This window comes from Carcharhinus amblyrhynchos, chromosome 15, assembly GCF_965287045.1.
Source record: "Carcharhinus amblyrhynchos chromosome 15, sCarAmb.v2.hapA, whole genome shotgun sequence".
Taxonomy (NCBI): domain Eukaryota; kingdom Metazoa; phylum Chordata; class Chondrichthyes; order Carcharhiniformes; family Carcharhinidae; genus Carcharhinus; species Carcharhinus amblyrhynchos.
In genome coordinates this window covers 68,105,529-68,126,956 of record NC_137338.1, presented here as the reverse complement: position 1 = coordinate 68,126,956, position 21,428 = coordinate 68,105,529, and the positions used below count along the sequence as shown (strand labels likewise).

General features: G+C 42.3%; 1 protein-coding gene across 1 annotated transcript in view; it reads left to right on the top strand.

The window, feature by feature from the left end:
* vwa8 (von Willebrand factor A domain containing 8) overlaps positions 1-21,428 on the top strand; it is a 329,616-nt gene that overhangs the window by 283,727 nt on the left and 24,461 nt on the right. The window contains exons 39-41 of the mRNA XM_080204136.1: positions 4,662-4,818; positions 9,527-9,635; positions 14,238-14,363. Coding sequence (XP_080060262.1) covers positions 4,662-4,818; positions 9,527-9,635; positions 14,238-14,363 — 392 coding nt within the window. The remainder of the gene's footprint in view (positions 1-4,661; positions 4,819-9,526; positions 9,636-14,237; positions 14,364-21,428) is intronic.

Sequence of the window (21,428 nt, the reverse complement as noted above, 5' to 3'; positions counted from 1 at the left end):
TCCAATGCAGACACAATGGGCTGAATGGCTTTGTTCTGCTCTGTAATAATTCTGATACTGTTTCTTAAACCAGTAACAGTTAATGCAAGGTTAACATTAAGCCACACATTATCCAAGTAATTTATTAACTGCTCCTGCGTTGAACACCTTAGCCTCCCACTAGTGATTGATGAAGTGTTTGATACCAAAAGATGACCAAGTGTTTTGGATTTATTTGTATTGTTAACAAGACCTCAGGGTTAATATGAATGGTGCACAAAAAATTGCTGAAGTGAATTGAAATGACAGTAGATATGTCTAGTAACCTGACAGAAGCAGTAATAAGCATGTGCTGTCACGTTTCTTTATGGTGATGTTGTCCATCTGCTGTGCTTCCCAGACAGATCATTATTACTGACGCATGATTATGATGAGTCTCAGTGCTGTGCGGTTTTTGATTAAAATCACTTCAGTAAACGGTTAAATGAGCAGCTAACTGCATCTCAGGCATTTGAAACTAACCTCTGGACACATTCCATGGGTTTATGGCTTAATTACCCTCTTATTTCCCACAAAATTATTATTGAAGGGCCTTCTTCATCTGCTTGACAAAGAAGTAAAGTGATCGCACTGATATTAGCTAAGCTGCTTCTTACAGATAATGTGCCTAGTCCAGTTTTGTTAGGAGTTGGACTGTTTCCACACATTCTGTTTTCTGATCTTCCTTCTCTGCCATGTTTTAGCTGATTGACACTTGGCTCAGACTCCCATTCCTGAGCTCAAAGTCAGGCATTACAGTCCTGCATAATATACTTATAGAATCATGTAGTGGAAGGAGGCCATTCAGTCCATAGCTTCTGTACTAGTTCATTGAAAGAGCTTTTCTATTAATCTCAATCCTGACTCTTTCCCAATTGCTCTGCAATTTTCTTTCTTTTCCAAGTATAGATCCAAATCTATTTTTAGAAACATTGAATCTGTTTTCACCACCATTGAATTCTAGATAACTCACTGAGTAAAAAGATTTCTCCTTTCCCCGACCCATTGGTTTCTTTGCCAATTGTTTTAAGCTCCCTGTGTCTGGTTACTGACTCTCCTTCCAGTGGAAACAGCTTCTTATTAATTTTATATGGGAAACTTTTTTGAGACACTTACCGTGAAGCACCATCTGTGGTGCTGTGGTCATGTCATTAATTTCTAAGGAACAGAAGCTGCCCAGAAATTGTCATGGTGAGGGTTATATAGTTACCTCTAAGATCTGGCCTCAAATCATTTTAAGACTGCTGGATGAAAGATCTGTCTCTCAGTCAGCTAAAGTACCTTTAACCTTAGTCTTAACATGGATCTATCAAGCCAAAGAGTGAAATCTCAATTTGTACATAGTCACAGATTGAATTCTATCATCCCCAATATAGATACAATAAGGCCATATTGACTGTCCAGAACAGGTTCACGACAAGCTGGTTATAAGGAGATGATTATGATATTGGAACTATTTGTATTGAAGCAGAGAAGGCAAAGAACACATGAAGGTATTCTGAAGCAAAATGGATTTGGGTCTGCTAAAGAGCCCTGAGAAGCGTCAGTGGCGACATCACTGCTTTAAGCAGTTTGAGCACCTTATGACATGGGAACTGGCTCACATTCCTCTTTATCTTCTTGCATTTTACACAGCGGATTTTCACAGAACAGAAACAGTTGTGCAGAGCAACAATGTTCAAGAATAGAAGTAACCTATATTGGTCATTAACTGTGAAAAGCTTTATTCTGTTTTTGTAGTATATTTTCTCTCTCCCTGTTCCAACACGGTCTGTCTCCAAGCCTCAAGACAGGCCCTGCCAATTTTGGTCCTGTGGTAACAATGTGCTGGCACGGGAAAGTTTGTTTTGAAAGGCAGCTACATTTTCCAACCCTGCAAAAATAAACGTGAATCATACAAGTAAATGCTTTTAGTTTTTAATGTATCTGAAGAGGAGGAAAAAGAGAGCAGTCATGTACCAAAGAAAGGAAACTGAATCAACAGAGTTAGGACATGTGTGAAAACAAATTGTGGATTCCATGTGATTGGAACCTTGTTTGGAACGAGACCTTCATCAAAAACTGGAGAGGTTGAAATAGAATTCTTCCTCTCCGCTTGGATCCAGGCTCTCACTGTAGCAATCTGCAATAATATCTAACAGAGGAAAGAATATGAACATTAATGTTAAATATGTTTTTGCAGCGGCCCCTTCTCCACATTCTTCACCCCAGCCTCGGCTTCATTTAGATAGCAACTGATAAATTGTGAATGAAAGCAAATGATAGTGGATGCTGGAATCTGACACCAAAAGAGAAAATGCTGGAAGATCTCAACAGGCCTGGCAGCATCTGTAAGGAGAGAAAAGAGTTGATATTTCGAGTCTAAATGATCCTTTGACATAGGGTTTGAGCTTTGACAAAGACTTTGAGTCCAGATGACCCTTTGAGACAACGGGTCACTACCACAAAGAGTCATCTGGACTTGAAATGTCAGCTCTTTTCTCTCCTTATAGATGCTGCCAGACTGCTGAGATTTTCCATGATTTTCTCTTTTGGGAACTGATGAATTGTTCCTACTCTGTGGAGTGTTGTTGATGTTGCTAACCTTTCAGAAGAAGAAATGCAGCCAGATACTTGCTTGTGTTGCAGGACAAACTCATATTAAATCTGTCAGTTTGAAAGTGTGTATCTTAAGAATTTGAGCTAGGCCATTCAAAAAGTGCCTTGATTGCATTCATTACAAGGAATCCAGTCTTCATTGCTCCCGGACACACGTGTTGCTAGTTATTGTGCAGGAGGTATAATCATTATCATTTCATAGTTTACACTGTAGGAATTATCCTTAACCAACTCCATACCACTGGTGAATGTGGAAGGCATTTTTACAGGAAAGTTGTTTTTGGGCCAGGTTTTTCTGTAACATGGTATATAATGCCATCTGCATCTGCACCCTTCAACTCAAACACTTTCTAAGCATAAAACTGCTGGAAGTATGAAGCTGGTAATATCACAGTGTGATACAGGGTATCTCCCTAACAAATCAGATTGAAAGAATGTGAGATAAACACGGCAGGGACTGAGAAGGAAATGTAAATTGGAGTGTGGATGAATTCATATCAAACAAGAAAGGTAATTAGAGGGGGAAAAATTGGATTAAGAAAAAGGAGACAGAAAGGAAAAGAAAAAATAAATTAAAATTTGGCATTTTACTATCTCCATGAAAAAATTCAAAACCTGAAGGTGAAACTGCAAACTTACAACAGTAAATTTTCAGTGCCAGCGAGGTTGATTGGCAGTCATTAACAACGGTCACGTTTAATGACTTAACTTTCTGCAGTGCATTTCATGAGTAAATATAGCAAGTTTCTCAAAGTATAGCAGAGGGACTAAGGATGCAATGCCACTTTTATGAAATTAATCATGGAGTAGAGCAACTCAAGACAGCAACTTGTGAATAACTCTGTTTACTGTGCTGCTGTACCATTTTTCCATAAATAACTGCACTATTATTTTTACAACAAATTCTGGCCCAACACTCAGACACCAACCCTGGCTCTCCCTTGATAGTCGCCTTCTTCTGAGTCTGGAATTTGTGGTTTCCATTTCAGAGATTGGAGCACATAATCTAGACCAATACTACAGTGCAGTATTCCAGGACTGCTGCAATGTTGGAGGAGCCATCTTTCAGAGATGTCAAATCAGTGCTTCATCTGCTCTCTTAGATGGTCCTACAAGATCCTACAAGATATTTGAAGATGATTTTCTGGCGCCTTGGTCATGTGATGTGACCCATTACTGAGTTAATTGCAGTCTCGCAAGCAATTTTTGTGCTTGTAGCCAAAATTTATTGTTCCAGTTAAGAGGAAATGGTGACTATTAACACATAGTCATACAGCACAGCGAAGGCCCACGGCCCATCAAGTCTGCACTGCCAACAGCTACCACTAAAGGTGCACTAATCCCATTTTCCTGCACTTCTCTCATATCTTTGAATATTATAAAATTTCAAGTGCTCATCCAAATATTTTTTTAAAGGTTGTAAGGTTTCCAGCCTTGACTACCTTCCCAGGCAGCGCATTCCAGATTCCCACAGCCCTCTAAGTGATTTTTTTTCTCCAATTCCCTCTGAATCTCCTGCCCCTTACTCTAAAACTACTTTCCTTCAGAAGTACCCCAAATCCCTTTGTGTTGCAGCTTTCTGCAGTTTTTCTCCATTTAAATAATGCTCTGTTCTTTTGTTCTCCCTTCCAAAATGAACAACTTCACATTTTCCCACATTATACTCCCATTTGTCAAATTTTTGCCCACTTACTTAACCTATCAATATCCCTTTGCAGCATAGTTAATGCGAGGCTTACTGAGCTAGCTGAGTTTTCTTCTGTCCACCTCATTTTGTACCTGGTTTTGTGTGACTGGACAATATGTGTCACACAAACAGGAGAAACATTCAGCTGTTCGAGCCTGATCCACAAGCAATTTGATTAGAGAAAGCATCAAAGCACAATCCAATCCAATCATCACCAAACATTCAGCCTTGGCTGAATTTTACTTTATAATGATTGTATCCCCATCACCTACCAAGACAACATAAAGCAGGAAGCTGGCAAAGCTGGATGGCAAGTCCTCACTTTTGCTTTTATAATCAATATCTGTGTTTTTTCCAGGTGGAAGAGATACTGCCGGACTAGGTGGGAAAGGTGGTCCCTATCGTTTGGATGCAGGGCACAAGGTATATCAGGTGTCTCAGGCTGAAAAGGATGCAGTGCCAGAGGAAGTGAGAAGAGCTGCAAGAGAGATGGCTGAGAAAGCATTCAAGGAAAGGTGCGTGCACTGAACTTACTGTCATAACTGCACTGCAGGTTTTTATTCTTCCATCCACTAAACATGGAGGTGATTAATGCATCAAATGCACATCTTCAGCCAAACAACAGCTGCAATTTCAAGGAAAGTTGTCCTGTTGAATAGCAAATCCAGCATAAGGCCACAGGACACAGCTGTTTCCATTTGCCTGTCAGAACAATTTGTGGGACCATTGGGAATGAACGGGAGTGAGGGGGAACAAAGAAGGCAGTGAACACAGAGGGGAGGAAGGAAGAAGGAGGCAGAGAGGAAGAGAAAAGGATAAGGGAGGGAAAAGGAGGAATTTTGTGAGCTAAAAATGAGTTCTTCCGCTGAAGTTTTCCATGCCTGTTAATAAAATGTAGATAAACCCATACTAGGAGTCATAAATATAAGATTGTCCCTAATACATCCAGTTGGAACTAAAGGAGAAAAGTTCTTTACCCAGGGGGTGGTGCGAATATGGAACTTGCTGCTAGAGGGAGTCATTGGATTGATTAGTATTTAAGGGGAAGCTAGATAAACACATTGATGAAGTAAAGTGAGAAGAGTTAATGTGGATCATAAGCACCAACATGGACTGTCGAGCTAACTGGCCTGTTTCTGTGTTGGAAAGTTGATAGAATATGTAATAATCCTCTAACAAACACCCCTTTATTTCAAATACCTTTCAGTTTCTCATATTTTTGCACAACTCTTTTGGCTAAGCGTTCGATAAAGAATAAAGGATGGCAACCTCTCCCGTTTGGTATTCTCAAGATGACTGCTTGGAGGCCCAGTCTGATATGACTACCAGCAACCCCCATGCCTTTGTGATGGTGTGACCAGACTGAGATATTTCCATAAAGAATGAACGGCACAGTGGCACAGTGGTTAGCTCTATTGCCTCACAGCACCATGGACCTGGATCCGATTCCTGGCTTGGGTGACTGTCTGTGTGGAGTTTGCACATTCTCCCTGTGCCTGCGTGGGTTTCCTCCTGTTCTCTCCCACAGTCCAAAGATGTGCAGGTTAGGTGGATTGGTCACGATAAATTGCCTGTTGGTGTCAGGGGCTCTAGCTAGGGTAAATGCATGGTGTTATGGGAATACGGCCTAGGTGGGATTGTGGTCAGCGCAGAATCGATGGGTCGAATGGCCTTGTTCTGCACTGTAGGATTCTGTGAATTCTCAAAAGGAGTACTTACATGTTGTCTTACTTTGTCCTCTGAAGGAGCTCATTTGAATCCAATTCTAAACGAAGCAAGAAAGAACTTGCATTTGAATAATACCTCTCAAAAATTCAGGATGTCCCACAGTGCTTTACAGCCAATGGAGTATGTTGACAGTGAAAAGTAACCTCTCCCTTAGGGGGAGAGAGAGAGAGAGAATTGATTAAATACAACTTGAGAGGAGGGGGCACTCTGCAAAAGTGGGGCAAGATGAGGAGGCAGATCTCCAGGAACTGTCACAGCTGGAACAGAGATTGATGTCATTTTCATCATGCACTAGCCATCTTGCCAACTGGGTTAACCCCACCACTTTTTATTGTAATATGGGAAACAGTGTCATTGACAGACAGCACAAACTGCGATGTGATAATGAAAAGGATTCCTATTTTTAAGCGATGTCAGTTGAGCGATAGACATGGACCTGTGTACAGGTTAAAAGGACTCCCTTGCCCTTCTCTGAACTAATGTTCTGGGATCTTTGATGTCCATCTGAGAAGGTAGATGGGGTCTAGTTGTTGTGTCTCTTCTGAAAGAGTGCATATCAGACCCTCGGCACTGCACTGGGAGGTTTTCCTCAGGTTTCCAGAATTGTACCTGACCCCACAACTTCTGACTGAGGAGAGATTGCCATCTACGTGGCAGTCACAACAAAATGAAGAATGATGGAACAACCTTCACACATTTCAGAAATTCTATGTTATTCATGGCGTGCGGAACAGGTCAGTGTTGCCTTTTGATACAACACTGCAAGGTACAAAGAACCATCTATTTTCATTCTCCACCCTGCCTCATCAAGTTTTACTCTTGCACTATCTGCCACCAAGGGTTTCAGTCCTTTATATTGCCAATGTGTGATCTCTTAAACAGCTGCTAGACCCACTCACTGTTAAAGCCAATGAACACAAGATTGTCACCATTCCAAACTGACTCGAACCCTATCGATCAGCAGCTTTGTCTGCCAGAGACTTACTGTCTGCCCCCTATTCTCCTTGTCCAACCAGGATAAATCTACCCCCAATACGAAAGCAAAATGCTGCAAGCACTGGAATTCTGAAATAAAAACAGAAGTTACTGGAAATACTCAGGCAGCACCTGTGGAGATAGTTAACAGTTTAAGTCAATGAACTTGCATCAGAAGTGGATAGAATGTAGGAAAAACACCAAGCAAAATGAAAAGACAAGTAAGCTCCTTTCTGGCACAAACAACCCTGGGTACAGGATTTCCGAAAGTATTTGGTCACAAATAGTTCCCGTTGGAAATGGCCAATTTCAAAAGCATGAACAAACCATTCTTTGTCATTGCATAAAATTCATCCAATTTCTTGTCAACATCAACACATCACTTCTTTTGGGATTTTCTGTTAATTGTTCGACTGCCTGAAGGGAGCCATTTACAAAATGTTCACTGAATCATGAACAAGGAAAGCCTCCATTTAAAACACTCAAAAAGTATTGATTACTATTCAACATCTGACAAGCTGTAAGACAAAAGGAATGAACATTGAACAGTCCGAGAAATGTAGGCAGAGTCTATTCTGAGTGTGAGTTTTGAAAAGACCATTTAGACTTTGTTCATTGTGTTGAAATCAAAGCAGCTTCTGTTTCATTTTCCAGAACTGATAGTAATTCAAGTCGGTGAATGCTGTCAGCTGCAGGATAATTCTCACTTTATCACGGAAACTCTTCACAACTGTCCAATCTTTGCAGTGAGAATGATGGACTAATGGTCAACTTGACATGCTGTAACCTTGCACATTATTGTCTGATTCAACATCACTAACGTTGTTTCAATTATACTAATTACAAGCTGGTTCTTTTCCCAGATTCTGGGAGACACTATGAGTGCACCCGTTCAACACTTAAACACACTACATCCTTTTAATACTCAAACATGCTGTACCCCTTTTGAATTCAAACACGCTACACGCCTTTTATACTCAAACGCACTACACCCCTTTTATATTCAAACACGCTGCGAGCCTTTAATACTGAAACACCGTACACTTCTTTACTAATCAAACATGCTACAACCTTTAATAATCAAATAGATTACACCCCTTTTATAATCAGACACTACACCGCTTTAATACTCAAACACGCTACACCCCTTTAGTACTCAAACTCGCTACACCCGTTTAATGCTCAAACACGCTAACCCCTTTAATAATCAAAGACACTACACCGCTTTAATATTCAAACACACTATTCCCCTTTAATACTCAGGTACACTACACCTCTTTAATACTCAAACCTGCTACATCTCCTTAATACTCAAACACACCACACCCCTTTAATACTCAAACCCAATATATCTTTTTAATACTCAAACTTGCTACACCCTTTTATACTCAAACACACTATACCTCTTTAATACTCAAACATGCTACACCCCTTCAATTCTCAAATACATTTCTGGTACATTCATTGTACCTCTTCAATCTGTCAGATACACTGTGTGTACCTCTTCAGTGATCACACTGCTATTCGCGGTTAACATCATTTCAGCTCCGGACACCTGATCTCGGACTAATATCGAAAATGGATCATTCAGTAAAAAGTGATTATAACGGTAACGTAAATCCCTCAGTTGAGCTTTGAATTGAAAAGGGGTTGGTTCTATGGCACAGCAATGTGTTGAGTTTGAGAGCAAATGCTTCAGAGTGATCTGGCCACAGTTATGGAAGTTAAAATACACATTTTTTCTCCTTTGGGCAATAGTGAGGAACATGTTGGATTAACATGTTGAACCTGTTAACCAATGTCACAAACACTCCTTCCATGGCCAACATGTCCTGGAGTGGGACTTGAATCTGGAGCAACCGGCTCAGAAGCAGAGGCATTTGACTCAGTCTCTGTATGAGTCATTGAATTCTTTACAACTCCCAGCAGCACTACTTTTCCAACTCCAAATTGCAATTTCATTGAGATTGGTAGATTTCATGAGGCAAGAATGTTGAAAGATATGGAGCAAAGCTGGATAAATGGAATTGACCGCTGAAGACCTCTGTTCTCATTCGTGGCTGTGATTCTCCAGTGCTACTGAAAGTGAATGGAATTTTGGCTGAAACGTTGTTGTTTTCCCTTGCAGCGGGGTGGGCACAGGTATGATCAGGGAATCCTACCAGAGGTGCAAATGATCTGTGACCTACAGGGATAGCAGAACAGGCTCAAGGGGCTGAATGGCATACATCTATGTTACACATAGATGTTGACAACTCATAAATGCAGAATTGAGCCAGCATCTGCTTAGAATTAGGTGTGCTTCTGCCTCCATGATTAGATGGCAACTTAACTCATGTCATTCTTTAGTAAGGGTCAAATATCGAGTCAGTTACCAGAATCAGAATTTTTATACAGTAATTAATTGAAACAGGCTCAAAGTTTTACCAAACTTTACATCTCCTTTCTGTTTCTTCAGTACTTAAGACAAATTTGTACCTGAGAACCCCCAGCCAATGTTCTCCCTTGTTTCGACTGCAGGTTAAAGGAAATTCACATGAGTGAATATGATGCTGCGACATACGAGAGGTTTTCAGGGGCCATACGGAGACAGGTCCAATCAATACGAGTTATTCTCGACAGCTTGCAGGTAAAACCAAACTTAGCGTTTCACATAACATGGAATAGACTTGATAGGATATTAAAGTTTGTGGGGAGCGGGGGGAGAGAGGGCTAAGATATGTAAGGGGTTGAGGAGAGGGGGATTAGACTGGATGGAATATTAAAGAATGCGGAGAGTGTGGGATTAATTGAATGGGATAATGAAGTGTAGAGGGAGTGAAGGGAGAGGAGGATTTGACTGGGAGGGATATTAAAGAGCACGGGGAATGAGGGAAGTCAGTCTTTTCCTGGTGCCTGTATGGGTTTCCTCTGGTGCTTTGGTTTCCTCCCACAGTCCAAAGATGTGTAGCTTACATGGAATGGCCATGCTAAATTGACCCTCAAGTATCCAAAGGCGTGTAGGTTAGGTAGATTAGCTATGGTAAATGATAGGGTGGACAGGGAGGCCTCTCCTCTTTTGGAGAATCAGTGCAGACTCAATGCACCGAATGGCCTCTTTTTGCACAGTAGGGGTTCTATAGCTCTATGGTTCTCAGAGAGACAGCGTTTGTCTCCAAAGCACCTTCGCCCATTCCAACTTCACTTTCAATAAACTTGGCACCAGCCTTCAAGTGAAAACATCTTCCCTGCTGCTTGGGAATGGGTCATCGATCTGCCTAGTGTGCAGCTGCACATTGCTCGAAGGGGCAGTCCTCACTCTCCATGCACAATCTGGTGTGGGAGAAATCAGTTGTCATGGTAAATTGCTCCTTAGTGTCCCGAGATGTTTAGGTAAGGGGGATTAGCAGGATAAATATATGGAGTTATGGAGATAGAGCCTTGGTAAGATGCTTTGTCAGAGAGTCAGTGTCGACTCGGTGAGCTGACTGGCCTCCTTCTGCACCGTAAGGATTCTATTGGGAAAGGGAAATCAGTACAAAGCCTAGAGCAGATGGACAGGCATCAAGTCCCCGAACATATGCTTTTCCTACCATTATTTGCATGCTTCATGCTTGCGGAATCTGTGGGCTCATATTCCAAGTCTCCTCTTGTTTCAGTGGTTGTTTTTCAGTCCCTGGAGAGCATGAGGAGCTAAAGGGTTCAAGCTGTGATGTTTTACACCAGTGCCTTGTTTAAAAAAATGCACAGCACACTTTCAAAGTGTTCTCATCATTGAATAAAAGCACAGAAGTTGTCAGATCAAACAGGCAGCTGAATGTCTATACATTATTAGCGTGCAGAAAAATATATAGGATGGGTAATTGTACTGAAGTCAGCATTAATGATGAGTGTTTTGAAGGTGAGAAGGTAAATGGTAGGACGAAACTTAATGTTCATACAGTCAGGTGATGAAAAGTAATTATTGAACAGAAAGTGCTTTGAGGCTGGAGGGACCACCAGTTCTGGAGTGAGGGTAATGTGCAGCTGGCAAATAATCACCAACCAGGACTCCAGTTAATAGTGTATCTGTCATCTCTTGTAACGCTTGCCAACCCACCCTACCTGCCTCACAACATTATGGCACTCAGCAACTTCCAACATGAGGAGCGAGCTCATACGTCATGGTTTTAACTTAAAGCAGTGACTCGGATTGTTAAAGTTTGTGAGAGTGCTACTTGTCACAATTCTTTGCCACCTCTTTGCAATTCTTTCTTCTCCTCCTCCTACTCCACTCGATGTAATCCTGAGTACAGTCAGCTGCAAACAATTTCCATTAAGGATAATAGCTCACGAGAGGTTACTCTGGGTTACAAGTCTGTGACTGCTATGTCTCTGTTTAAATTGTTTCCATAGCACTGTTGATCACTGGAGCAACGATAATGACTGACAACAAATTACAAATTCTGAGCGAGATGAGTAAACCATCAGCAGACAATCCCGTTTTATATCCAGTGTCATTAGCAAGTTATATCCTAATACATGTAGCCAATCCAGTTAAGCCGAAAAATGATAGCTCACAGATCCTTCTAACCCTTCATATCCGGCCTTAATATGATGAACCTCTAAATCCTTTGTTCCGCCATAGAATTTGCAGCAAAAGAGTAGGCCACAAAGCCATCAAGCCCGTAGCAGGACTGGCTCATTAATTGAAATTATGCTCCAATTGGAGTCTGTGTGGAGTTTGCACATTCCCCTTGTGTCTGCGTGGGTTTCCGCCGGCTGCTCTGGTTTCCTCCCACCATCCAAAGCTGTGCAGGTTAGGTTGATTGGCCATGCTAAAATTGCCCCTCAGTGTCCTGAAATGTGTAGGTTAGAGGGATTAGCGAATATAGGGATATGGGGTAGGGCCTGGGTGGGATTGTGGTCGGTGCAAACTCGTTAGGCCAAATAGCTTCTTTGTGCACTGTAGGATTTCTATGATTTCTATCCTATACAGCCCTGTTCCAGTTCCCACCCTTTCTTCATGTCCTTTTATATTCTTACTTTACAAGTACTTATCCAATTCACTTCACGTCCCTGGTTCCCATTTTGCTGTTGGATGACTCTGCTGGTGAACCTCCTTTACCTCTTCTCAAGGAGTCTCTAATTGTCGTGCAGCAAACTAAATGTAAATATTAAATGGTTACAGGTCAGAAGTGAGGCAACCACTATCGAAATCAGCCTTTAAACCCATGTTTGGATATTGTCAAGAAGGAAAGGGTGGAGTTTTCAGGCCATGCATGCCCGAAGACTGGAAAATTCCCACCCAAGGTCAAAGGATCTTTAAATAGTCTTCAAAATTTTCTTTCTTCTCCGCTACAGTTCCTGTGGGAGGCATGGCAGGAAAATTCCACCCAAAACTGGACTTGCAATATTGTCTTGATCTTAAATCAAGACAATAATCTTTTGAAGATGGAGAAGTTTAGGGAGGTCCCAGCCTGTTGAGGACCCAGCTGCCAACAGCAGAGCAATAAAAGTCAGATTGCGTAAAATGCCAGAATTGGAGGAACGCAGGAATCTCAGAGGGTTGTGGGATTAGAGGAAATTACAGAGCTAGGGGAAGGGGTGAGACAATGGAGAGATTTGAAAACAAGGATGAGAATTTTAAAATCAAGGCAATGCCAGGCCGGGTGTCAGTGTCAATCAGTGAGCACCAGGGAGAATGAGACTTGCTGCAAATGATTGTGTATTATTTCTGAAAATGACAGGCAGTTAAAAACCAGGGAGTGGCAAGTCATGAATACTTTTTTGAGGCATCCTTGATGCAATTTGTTCCGAGGGTGAGCTGTGGATTGTTAATCAGAAGACCCATCTGAAACTGATGTGTAATACTGTTACAAGAATCAAATGTTTTAAATATGTTGGAATTATCACCAATCTCACTGCAAAATAATTGCAGTTGAAACAGCATTTTGTGGTGTTGTGTTACCTAGTTCTTGGGTGCCTATTTTTTCCATCCCAGTGAAACTTCCTTGAGACATAGAATGCTGCAGCACTGAAGAAGGCCATTCAACCCATGACAGCTGTGCAGATTCTTTGAAAGATTTCTCTAGTTATGCCATTCACCCACTCTTTCCCCTTCCGGTGTTTCTCTGATTTCGTCTTTATGATAGGTATTGTTGAAGCTGCTGCCACCATCTTTTCAGACAGTACATTCCCCCTTTACAGGGGGGTTACAATAGTTCCATGACTAACGTCAGCCTTCCCAATGGAGAGCAAAGGTCTGAGTGAGCATTGGGTTGCAGGAATGATTGCTGCCTTACTTGTTGCTTTGCTGTACTACCCAGTACATCTCCATGACCTGCCTTTGCTCAGTCTTGATTTGCTCAATGGAAATAGGCAGCTCCTTGTGCACTTCACTTGTAGGTATTCAAACATTGGTTGAACATTTGCAGCATCTAATTTGTTAACATTTGTGGGGGAATCCAAAACTAGGAACCAGAAGTAACAGAGACACTCTAGAGAATTCAGAAAAAACTTCATTGTACAGGGAATGATGAAAACATGGAATTCACCACTCTAGGGAGTAGTGGAGGCAGATAAGGTAGAGTAAGATGAAGCTTGACAAGTACATTAGGGTGGCACAGTGGTTAGCACTGCTGCCTCACAGTTCGAGGGACCCCAGGTTCAATTCCTGGCTTGGTTCACTGTCTGTGTAGAGTTTGCACATTCTTCCTGTGTCTGCATGGGTTTCCTCCGGGTGCTCCAGTTTCCTTCCACAGTCCAAAGATGTGCAGGTTAGGTGCATTGGCCATTCTAAATTGCCCCCTTAGTGTCCTGGAATGCATAAGTTAGAGGAATTAGCAGGGAAGTATGTGGGATTACGGGACAAGGCCTAGGTAGGATTGTTGTCGGTGCAGACTCGATGGGCCGATTGGCCTCCTTCTGCACTGTAGGGTTACTAAGTTACACGAGTAAGAAAGGAATAGAAGAATACAGTGATATAGTGAGATAAAGTAAGATTGGAAGAAGCTTGATTACAGCATAGATATCTGAGTTGTCTGGTTGAATGCTGCACTTTTTATGTGATTAGTGCTTATATAGACACTGCAAACATTACCACAGGAAAATGTATTTTGGAATGCCTTGACTTATTTCAAACACTTCTGTGGCTGGATTCTGTGCTTTTAATAATTAACACCTTTTGTAAAATATTTCAAATTGAAACTCTTGACCGTGTTGCTAATGAGAAACTTCACCAAATGACATTCATTCCTCATGTCTTTAACAGGCTAAAGGCAAAGAGAGGCAATGGCTACGGCACCAGCCTATTGGAGAACTTGATGACACCAAAATAATTGATGGCTTGACAGGAGAGAAGGCAATTTATAAGCGCAGAGGAGAAGTGGAGCCTGAAGTGAGTCTGAGCAGAAAGAAACCAATTTTCATTAGTGTGGTTAGGAACAGGCTGTCATTTCCTGTGGGGCATGGAACCAGTTACTGATCTCATGCACCAGTAGTACAAAGGCGGTTTTCATCTGCTGTAGACAGCATCCATGGAAACATATTAATAAGACACACAGTGCTGGGTGTGACAGTTGGAATCATTATCTCAGAGGAAACTCCTTTTACTTGTAACTAAGTGATAAAATAGATAAAGCTTCATTCCTCCACAAGCTATCCCTCTACCACCTGTCCCTCCTCCATCTGACTCTCCACCACGTGTCCCCCTATTGCCTGTCCCTCCATTGCCTTTCTCTCTGTTGTGGGAAATTCACCACTTCGGAGTCAGACTTGGAGGTTCAACAGTTTTATTCGGACAAAGCTTTGGGAGAAGCGCTGGCACTCCTCAATACAGGCAATCACCTTCTTAGCTACACAGTGGTAGTTGAGCATCTTTTATACTTTTTAGATAATAGACAGTACGGACATTAGCCGTTAGCACATCATTACAAGTTGAGTAGACAGTACGGACATCAACAGTTAACACATCGTTATACACAGACAAGTACGGACATTGATGGTTATCACGTCATTGTACATAGAGTAGATACATTTATGCAGTTATATCCTCTATCAATGGCTGATCTTGTTATATACATTTATGTCCCCATCAGTGGCTGATCTCGTTATCAAACTCATTGTTCTGGGTTTGCTTTTATTTCAAGTTTAAGATGCCTCAAGGTCTGACCTGTTTCCTGCAGTAATTTAAACACTACAAGTTTTAACTCTTTGTGTAATGCCTGTGCCCAAAGTCAGTGCCTCTTAATGTCCCTTCCCAGAGTCTATTTTGTGCCCTTTACTTTGATTTCACTCCAACATCTCTAATGCCTGTCCCTCTATTACCTGTCTGTTGGAAAACATTTCAAGCTGATAGTGCAGGAAAAAAGCCTATTGATTGGTCAGGTCAGGAGTTGCCGTGTTCCAGCATGGTTTTGGGCTACAAACATAGACCCTAAAGTTAACTGGCAGAACAATTCAATTCCCATTGAGAAACAACAGGTGTTGTTCTAGGCTGAACAATATTTCAGATGTGACGAGTACACCTGGAAGGGCTTCAGTATCAAACTGTCTTGAAAGCTGGAGTTTCGTGTCGAGGACTCTCTCAAAACATGACAAGTAATTCAGAAAGGCTATTTAATTCCTTGGTATTTGCTTCAGGTTAAAGAGGCTCAAGATCTAATGAAACATTTGAGTAATTGGTCCATTTAACAGAGTGCTTCCTATTATGTTACCAATAATTGGAAAATGTACTACATTTTTGTTAGGCATCTTAAAATTGTAACTGGTATGATTTAATGTTTCTAGTTGCATTCCTTGGCTATGAATTAGTGTCTAAACTTTTTTCTTTTCCTCTGAAGTCGATTTATTGTCTGCCTTTAGTTTGTTCGACACAGTGCTCACTCTAGTGTGAGCCCCTTCAGAGCCAAAGCTGCTGATTCTCATTGAAGCTGACCTCCAGTGTCACATTGAGCAGACAGAACAGTTTCACTCCTTTTGTCAAGATTTCAACTTTGAAGTTTTGTCTCTAAAGGAGTTCATCACATTGCCAGTGCCATGTCAGCTAAAATCAGCACGCTTTAAACAACATTACAAAGCAGCTCAGAAGGGTACGCCTAGGGCATTCCCACAGGGAGGAAGAGCATGCCTGCAACCAAGTGCGTCCTCTGCTTGATCCACAAGTGTCTGCGTGCAGACAAACTTAGACATTGTCATTGTGAATTGCATGATGCAGAGCACCTGGAACTCAAACCGGACAGCTTCTCATTATCCCCCCCTCAATCTGAAGGAACGAATGAGAAGTTAAAGGCAAAATTATGGACGGAGCTACAAGACCTGTTGCACCCTAATACAGAAGACACTACACTCCCAATCTTTTATTCTATTTAGAGGCGCCTGGAGCCTGTGAGCCAGTTCCTTAGGTCCAATTTTACCAGCAGAAATTGATGATGTGAAAGCTAGGAACAGACTCTCACTGGCTTACTCCTTCAAGCAGTTTGCGCATCTGGTTGAAGTGTGTACTCCTTCAGTCCAGCTCACACATTTATTCTGACTCACATATTCAGTGGCTTACACAATCACACTTACAAACACACACCTGTGGCTTGAACACTCACTCTGGTTTCCTGTCTAAATGGTACCTTGGAATCTGTATGAGAAAATCTTTAAGAGGAGATTTCTCTCTGTCTCCAGCCGTTTGTACTGTAGTGCCAGAGCATGGAAAAATCAAAGTTTGGGGGAGTCAGTGCCCTACTAGTAAAGGAACCTTCCTGGCTTTCCAATACTTGTAAAGCTGGTTTGCTTGTGATTTCCTTGAACGATGCTTGTTCAAGATCGGCGTGCTCTAGTACGGGGGTTGGGGGGGGGGGGGCGTCAGAGTTGGCCAGGGAATGGACAAGGGGCCACAATTGGGCCGTGGGGGAGCATGAGGAAGGTTTGATGGAGTGGCAGCACTGTAAGGGTCCTGGGCTGGCCAGTAAACTGCAAGCTGACAGTTTGAGGCCCGGAACTGTCTGACTCCAGCATGGATTGGCCCTGCTCCCTGAGCTTTTAATGATATTCCCGATTGTGATCTCTGCATTGCATAGAGTGTGGGAGATCCTTGTATGAAGTTGCACTGAAAAAAACAGTGTGATTGACACCAGTTTTCCCATGAATTCAACACTTAGAACCTTTTTGGGAGAATCGTGGCCAGATTCTCTCCTTCAGAATTTTCTCGAATTGTTTTCCTATCACTGACATAAGGCTCACTGATCTGTAGCTCCCTGGTTTATCTCTACAATGCTTCTTAAATAGTGGGACCACATTAGCTGTTCTCTGGCACCTCCCCCTGACCAGAGAAGAATTGAAAATCTGGATGAGGGCCCATGCAGTCTCCTTCATTGCCTCCCATAGCAGCCTGGGACACAATTCATCCAGACCTAGAGATTTGTCCACTCTTAAGCCTGCCAACAGCTCCAAAAACTTGTCATTCCTTATGTCAATTTGCTGAAGAACCTCACAGTTTCTCTGCCTGAGTTCCATACATTCATCCTCGTTCCCTTCAGTGAAGACAGATGTGAAGTATTTGTTCAGCACTCTACTGATGTCCTCTGACTTCACCATGGATTTCCTCCTACTCTTTCCCTGGTTAGCCTCTTCCCATTGATACGCTTAAAGAATATCTTGGGATTTTCCCTATTTTTACCAGCCAGAGCTTTCTCATATCCCCTCTTTGCTTTCCTGATTGCTTTCTTAAGCTCCATCCTGCATTTTCAATGCTTCCATTGGTTTGCTCGTCTTGTACCTGCTAAAACCTTATTTTTTCCTTATCATCATACCTTGAGTACCTCTCGTTATCCATGGTTCTCTGGGCTTGTTACTTCTATCACACAAGAAGGAACATGTTGGGCCTATACCCACCCCATTTCCCTATTGAACCCTTCCACAACCCCCATCCCCCCCGCCACACACACAAACTGCTCTGCTGTAGATTTCCCCACAAGTAGCTGTTCCTAATTTATTTTGCCAGATCCTGCCTTATTTTACTAAAATCTGTTTTCCCCCAATCCAAAAGTAGTTTTACAATTTGTCTACTTCATTGTCCTTAACAAACTTTACCATGTTGTGGGCCCTATCACTAAAATGCTCCACCATCTCAGGCACTTGTCCAGCTTTATTCCCCAGAATTAGGTCCAAGACTATGCTATCCTTTGTTGGAACCTTTACAGTTCCCCTGTATACATTTCAAGAAATCCACTCCTTCCAAGCCGTTAACGCTATGTCTATCCCAGTTAATGTTGGGAAAGTTGAAATCATCTAAAATTGTTATTGTTTTTACACACCTCTGTGAATTGTGTATATATTTGCACATCAATTTCCCACTGACTATCTGGGGTTTATGATAGACGCCTAGCTATGTGGTTGACACTTTTTTATTTCTAAACTCTACCTATGAAGCTTTATTCAATGCCTCCCCCAGGACATCATCTCTCTTTACTGCAATAACTGACTCCTTAACTAATAATGCAATGCCTCCTCTTCTTTTGCCCCCTCCCCTGCCTCATCTGAAAATTCCATATGTCAGAATGTTGAGTTGCCAATCCTGCCTTTCCCTCAATCACTTCTCTGTGATGACCACTATATCACAATCCCACATATCAAACCTCACCCTTAACTCATCCGTTTTACCTCAATACTCTTGACATTAAAGTAGAGGCTATTTAGCCTTGCCTTACTCCGTTGAAACTTAATGCAGTAGCACTCCCTCTGACTTGATTGTACTACTGTATTATGCTGTGTCCCTATTCTGCTAACAATCTGTGTCCCCTCCCCCTGCTGAATTAGTTTAAACTCTTCCCAACAGCACTAGCGAACCTGCCCACAAGGATGTTGGTCCTGCTGTGGTTCGGGTGTAGATTGTCTTGCTTATACAGGTCCCACTTTCCTCACAAATGGTTGCAGTGATCCAGAACCTGGCTTACTAAATAAGTTGAATCCCTCGTGAAGAGGAAGAAGGCGTGAAGGCTCAGTTAGGACACTTAAGAATTACAAGTTAGTCAGGAAGGACATAGAGAGCTAAGAAGAGCCAGGAGGGGACATGAGAAGTCTTAGGCAGGTAGAATCAAGGAAAACCCTAAAGCTTTCTATAGGTATATCAGGAATAAAGGAATGACTCGGATCAGATTAGGGCCAGTCAAGGACAGCAGTGGGAAGTTGTGCGTAGAGTCCGAAGAGATAAAAGAGGCACTAAATGAATATTTTTCACCAGTATTCACTCAGGAAAAAGACAATGTTGTCAAGGAGAATACTGAGATACAGGCTACTGGACTAGACAGGATTGAGGTTCATAAGGAGGAGGTGTTAGCAATTCTGGAAAGTATGAAAATAGATAAGTCCCTTGGGCCAGATGGGATTTATCCTAGGATTTTCTGGGAAGCTAGAGAGGAGATTGCAGAGACTTTGGCTTTGATCTTTATGTCGTCGTTGTCTACAGGAATAGTGCCAGAAGACTGGAGAATGTTGTCTCCTTGTTCAAGAAGAGGAATAGAGACAACCCTGGTAATTATGGACCAGTGAGTCTTACTTTGCTCACAACAGAAGTTTTGGAAAGGATTATAAGAGACAGGATTTATAATCATCTAGAAAGGAATAATTTGATTAGGGATAGTCAACACGGTTTTGTGAAGGGTAGGTCATGCCTCACAAACCTTATTGAGTTAGAACATAGAACACTACAGCACAAACAGGCCCTTTGGCCCACAAGTTGAGCCAATCACATCTATTCCTACCAAGCCATAGAACTATCTGTAACTCCCAATCCCATTAGATCCCATATACTCATCCAGATGTCTTAAAAGACCCCAGCGAGTTCGCCTCTACCATCACCAACGGCAGCTGATTCCACTCACTCACCACCCTCTGAGTGAAAAACTTACCCCTAACATCTCCTCTGTACTTGCTTCCCAGCACCTTAAACCTGTGTCCTCTCGTAGCGACCATTTCAGCCCTGGGAAATAGCTTCCGAGAATCCACCCTATCTATTCCTCTCAACATTTTATAAACTTCTATCACGTCGCCTCTCAACCTTCGTCTCTCCAGGGAGAAGAGACCTAGCTCCCTCAGCCTATCATCATAAGGCATGCCTCCTGTTCTTTGAGAAGGTGACCAAAGAGGGTAAAGCAGTTGATGTGTGTATATGGATTTCAGTAAAGCGTTTGATAAAGTTCCCCACGGTAAGCTATTGCAGGAAATACAGAGGCATGGAATTGAGTGTGATTTAGTGGTTTGGATCAGAAATTGGCTAGCTGTAAGAGAAGACAGAGGGTGGTAGTTGATGGGAAATGTTCATCGTGCAGTTCAGTTACTAGTGGTGTACCGCAAGGATCTGTTTTGGGGCCACTACTGTTTGTCATTTTTATAAATGACCTGGATGAGGGCGTAGAAGGATGGGTTAGTAAATTTGCAGATGACACAAAAGTCGGTGGAGTTGTGGACAGTGCGGAAGAATGTTGCAGGTTATAGAGGTACATAGATAAGCTGCAGAGCTGGACTAAGAGGTGGCAAATGGAGTTTAATGCAGGAAAGTAAGAGGTGATTCACTTTGGAAGGAGTAACAGGAATGCAGAGTATTGGGCTAATGGTAAGCTACTTGGCAGTGTGGATGAGCAGAGAGAATCTCGGAGTCCATGTGCATAGATCCCTGAAAGTTGGCACCCAGGTTGTTGGGTTGTTAAGAAGGCATATGGTGTGTTAGCTTTTATTGGTAGAGGGATTGCATTTTGGAGCCATGAGGCCATGCTGCAACTGTACAAGTGCGGCCGCACTTGGAGTATTGGGTACAGTTCTGGTCGCCGCATTATAGGAAGGATGTGGAAGCATTGGAAAGGGTGCAGAGGAGATTTACCAGGATGTTGCCAGATATGGTGGGAAGGCCTTATAAGGAAAGGCTCAGGGACTTGAGGCTGTTTTCGTTAGAGAGAAGAAGGTTAAGAGGTGACTTATTAGAGGTATACAAGATGATCAGAGGATTAGATAGGGTGGACAATGAGAGTGTTTTTCCTCAGATGGTGATGGCTAACACGAGGGGATGTAGCTTTGAATTGAGGGGTAATAGATATAGGACAGATGGCAGAGGTAGGTTCTTTACTCAGAGGGTAGTAAGGGCATGGGATGTTCAGCCTGCAACGGTAGTGGACTTGCCAACATTAAGGGCATTTAAATGGATAAACATATGGATGATATTGGAATAGAGAAGATTAGGTGGGCTTTAGATTGGTTTCACGGGTCGGCACAACATCGGGAGCCAAAGGGCCTGTACTGCGTTGTAATGTTCTATGTTCTAAAACCCTTCCTCCTGCACCAACTCTTGAGCCATGTATTCACTTCTGCTATTCTCCTATTTCTGTGCTCACGAGCACGTGACACTGGAAGTAATCTAGAGATTACAACCCGAGGGATACTGCTTTTAGTCTACTAGCTCCCTGAATTCTTGATGCAAGAC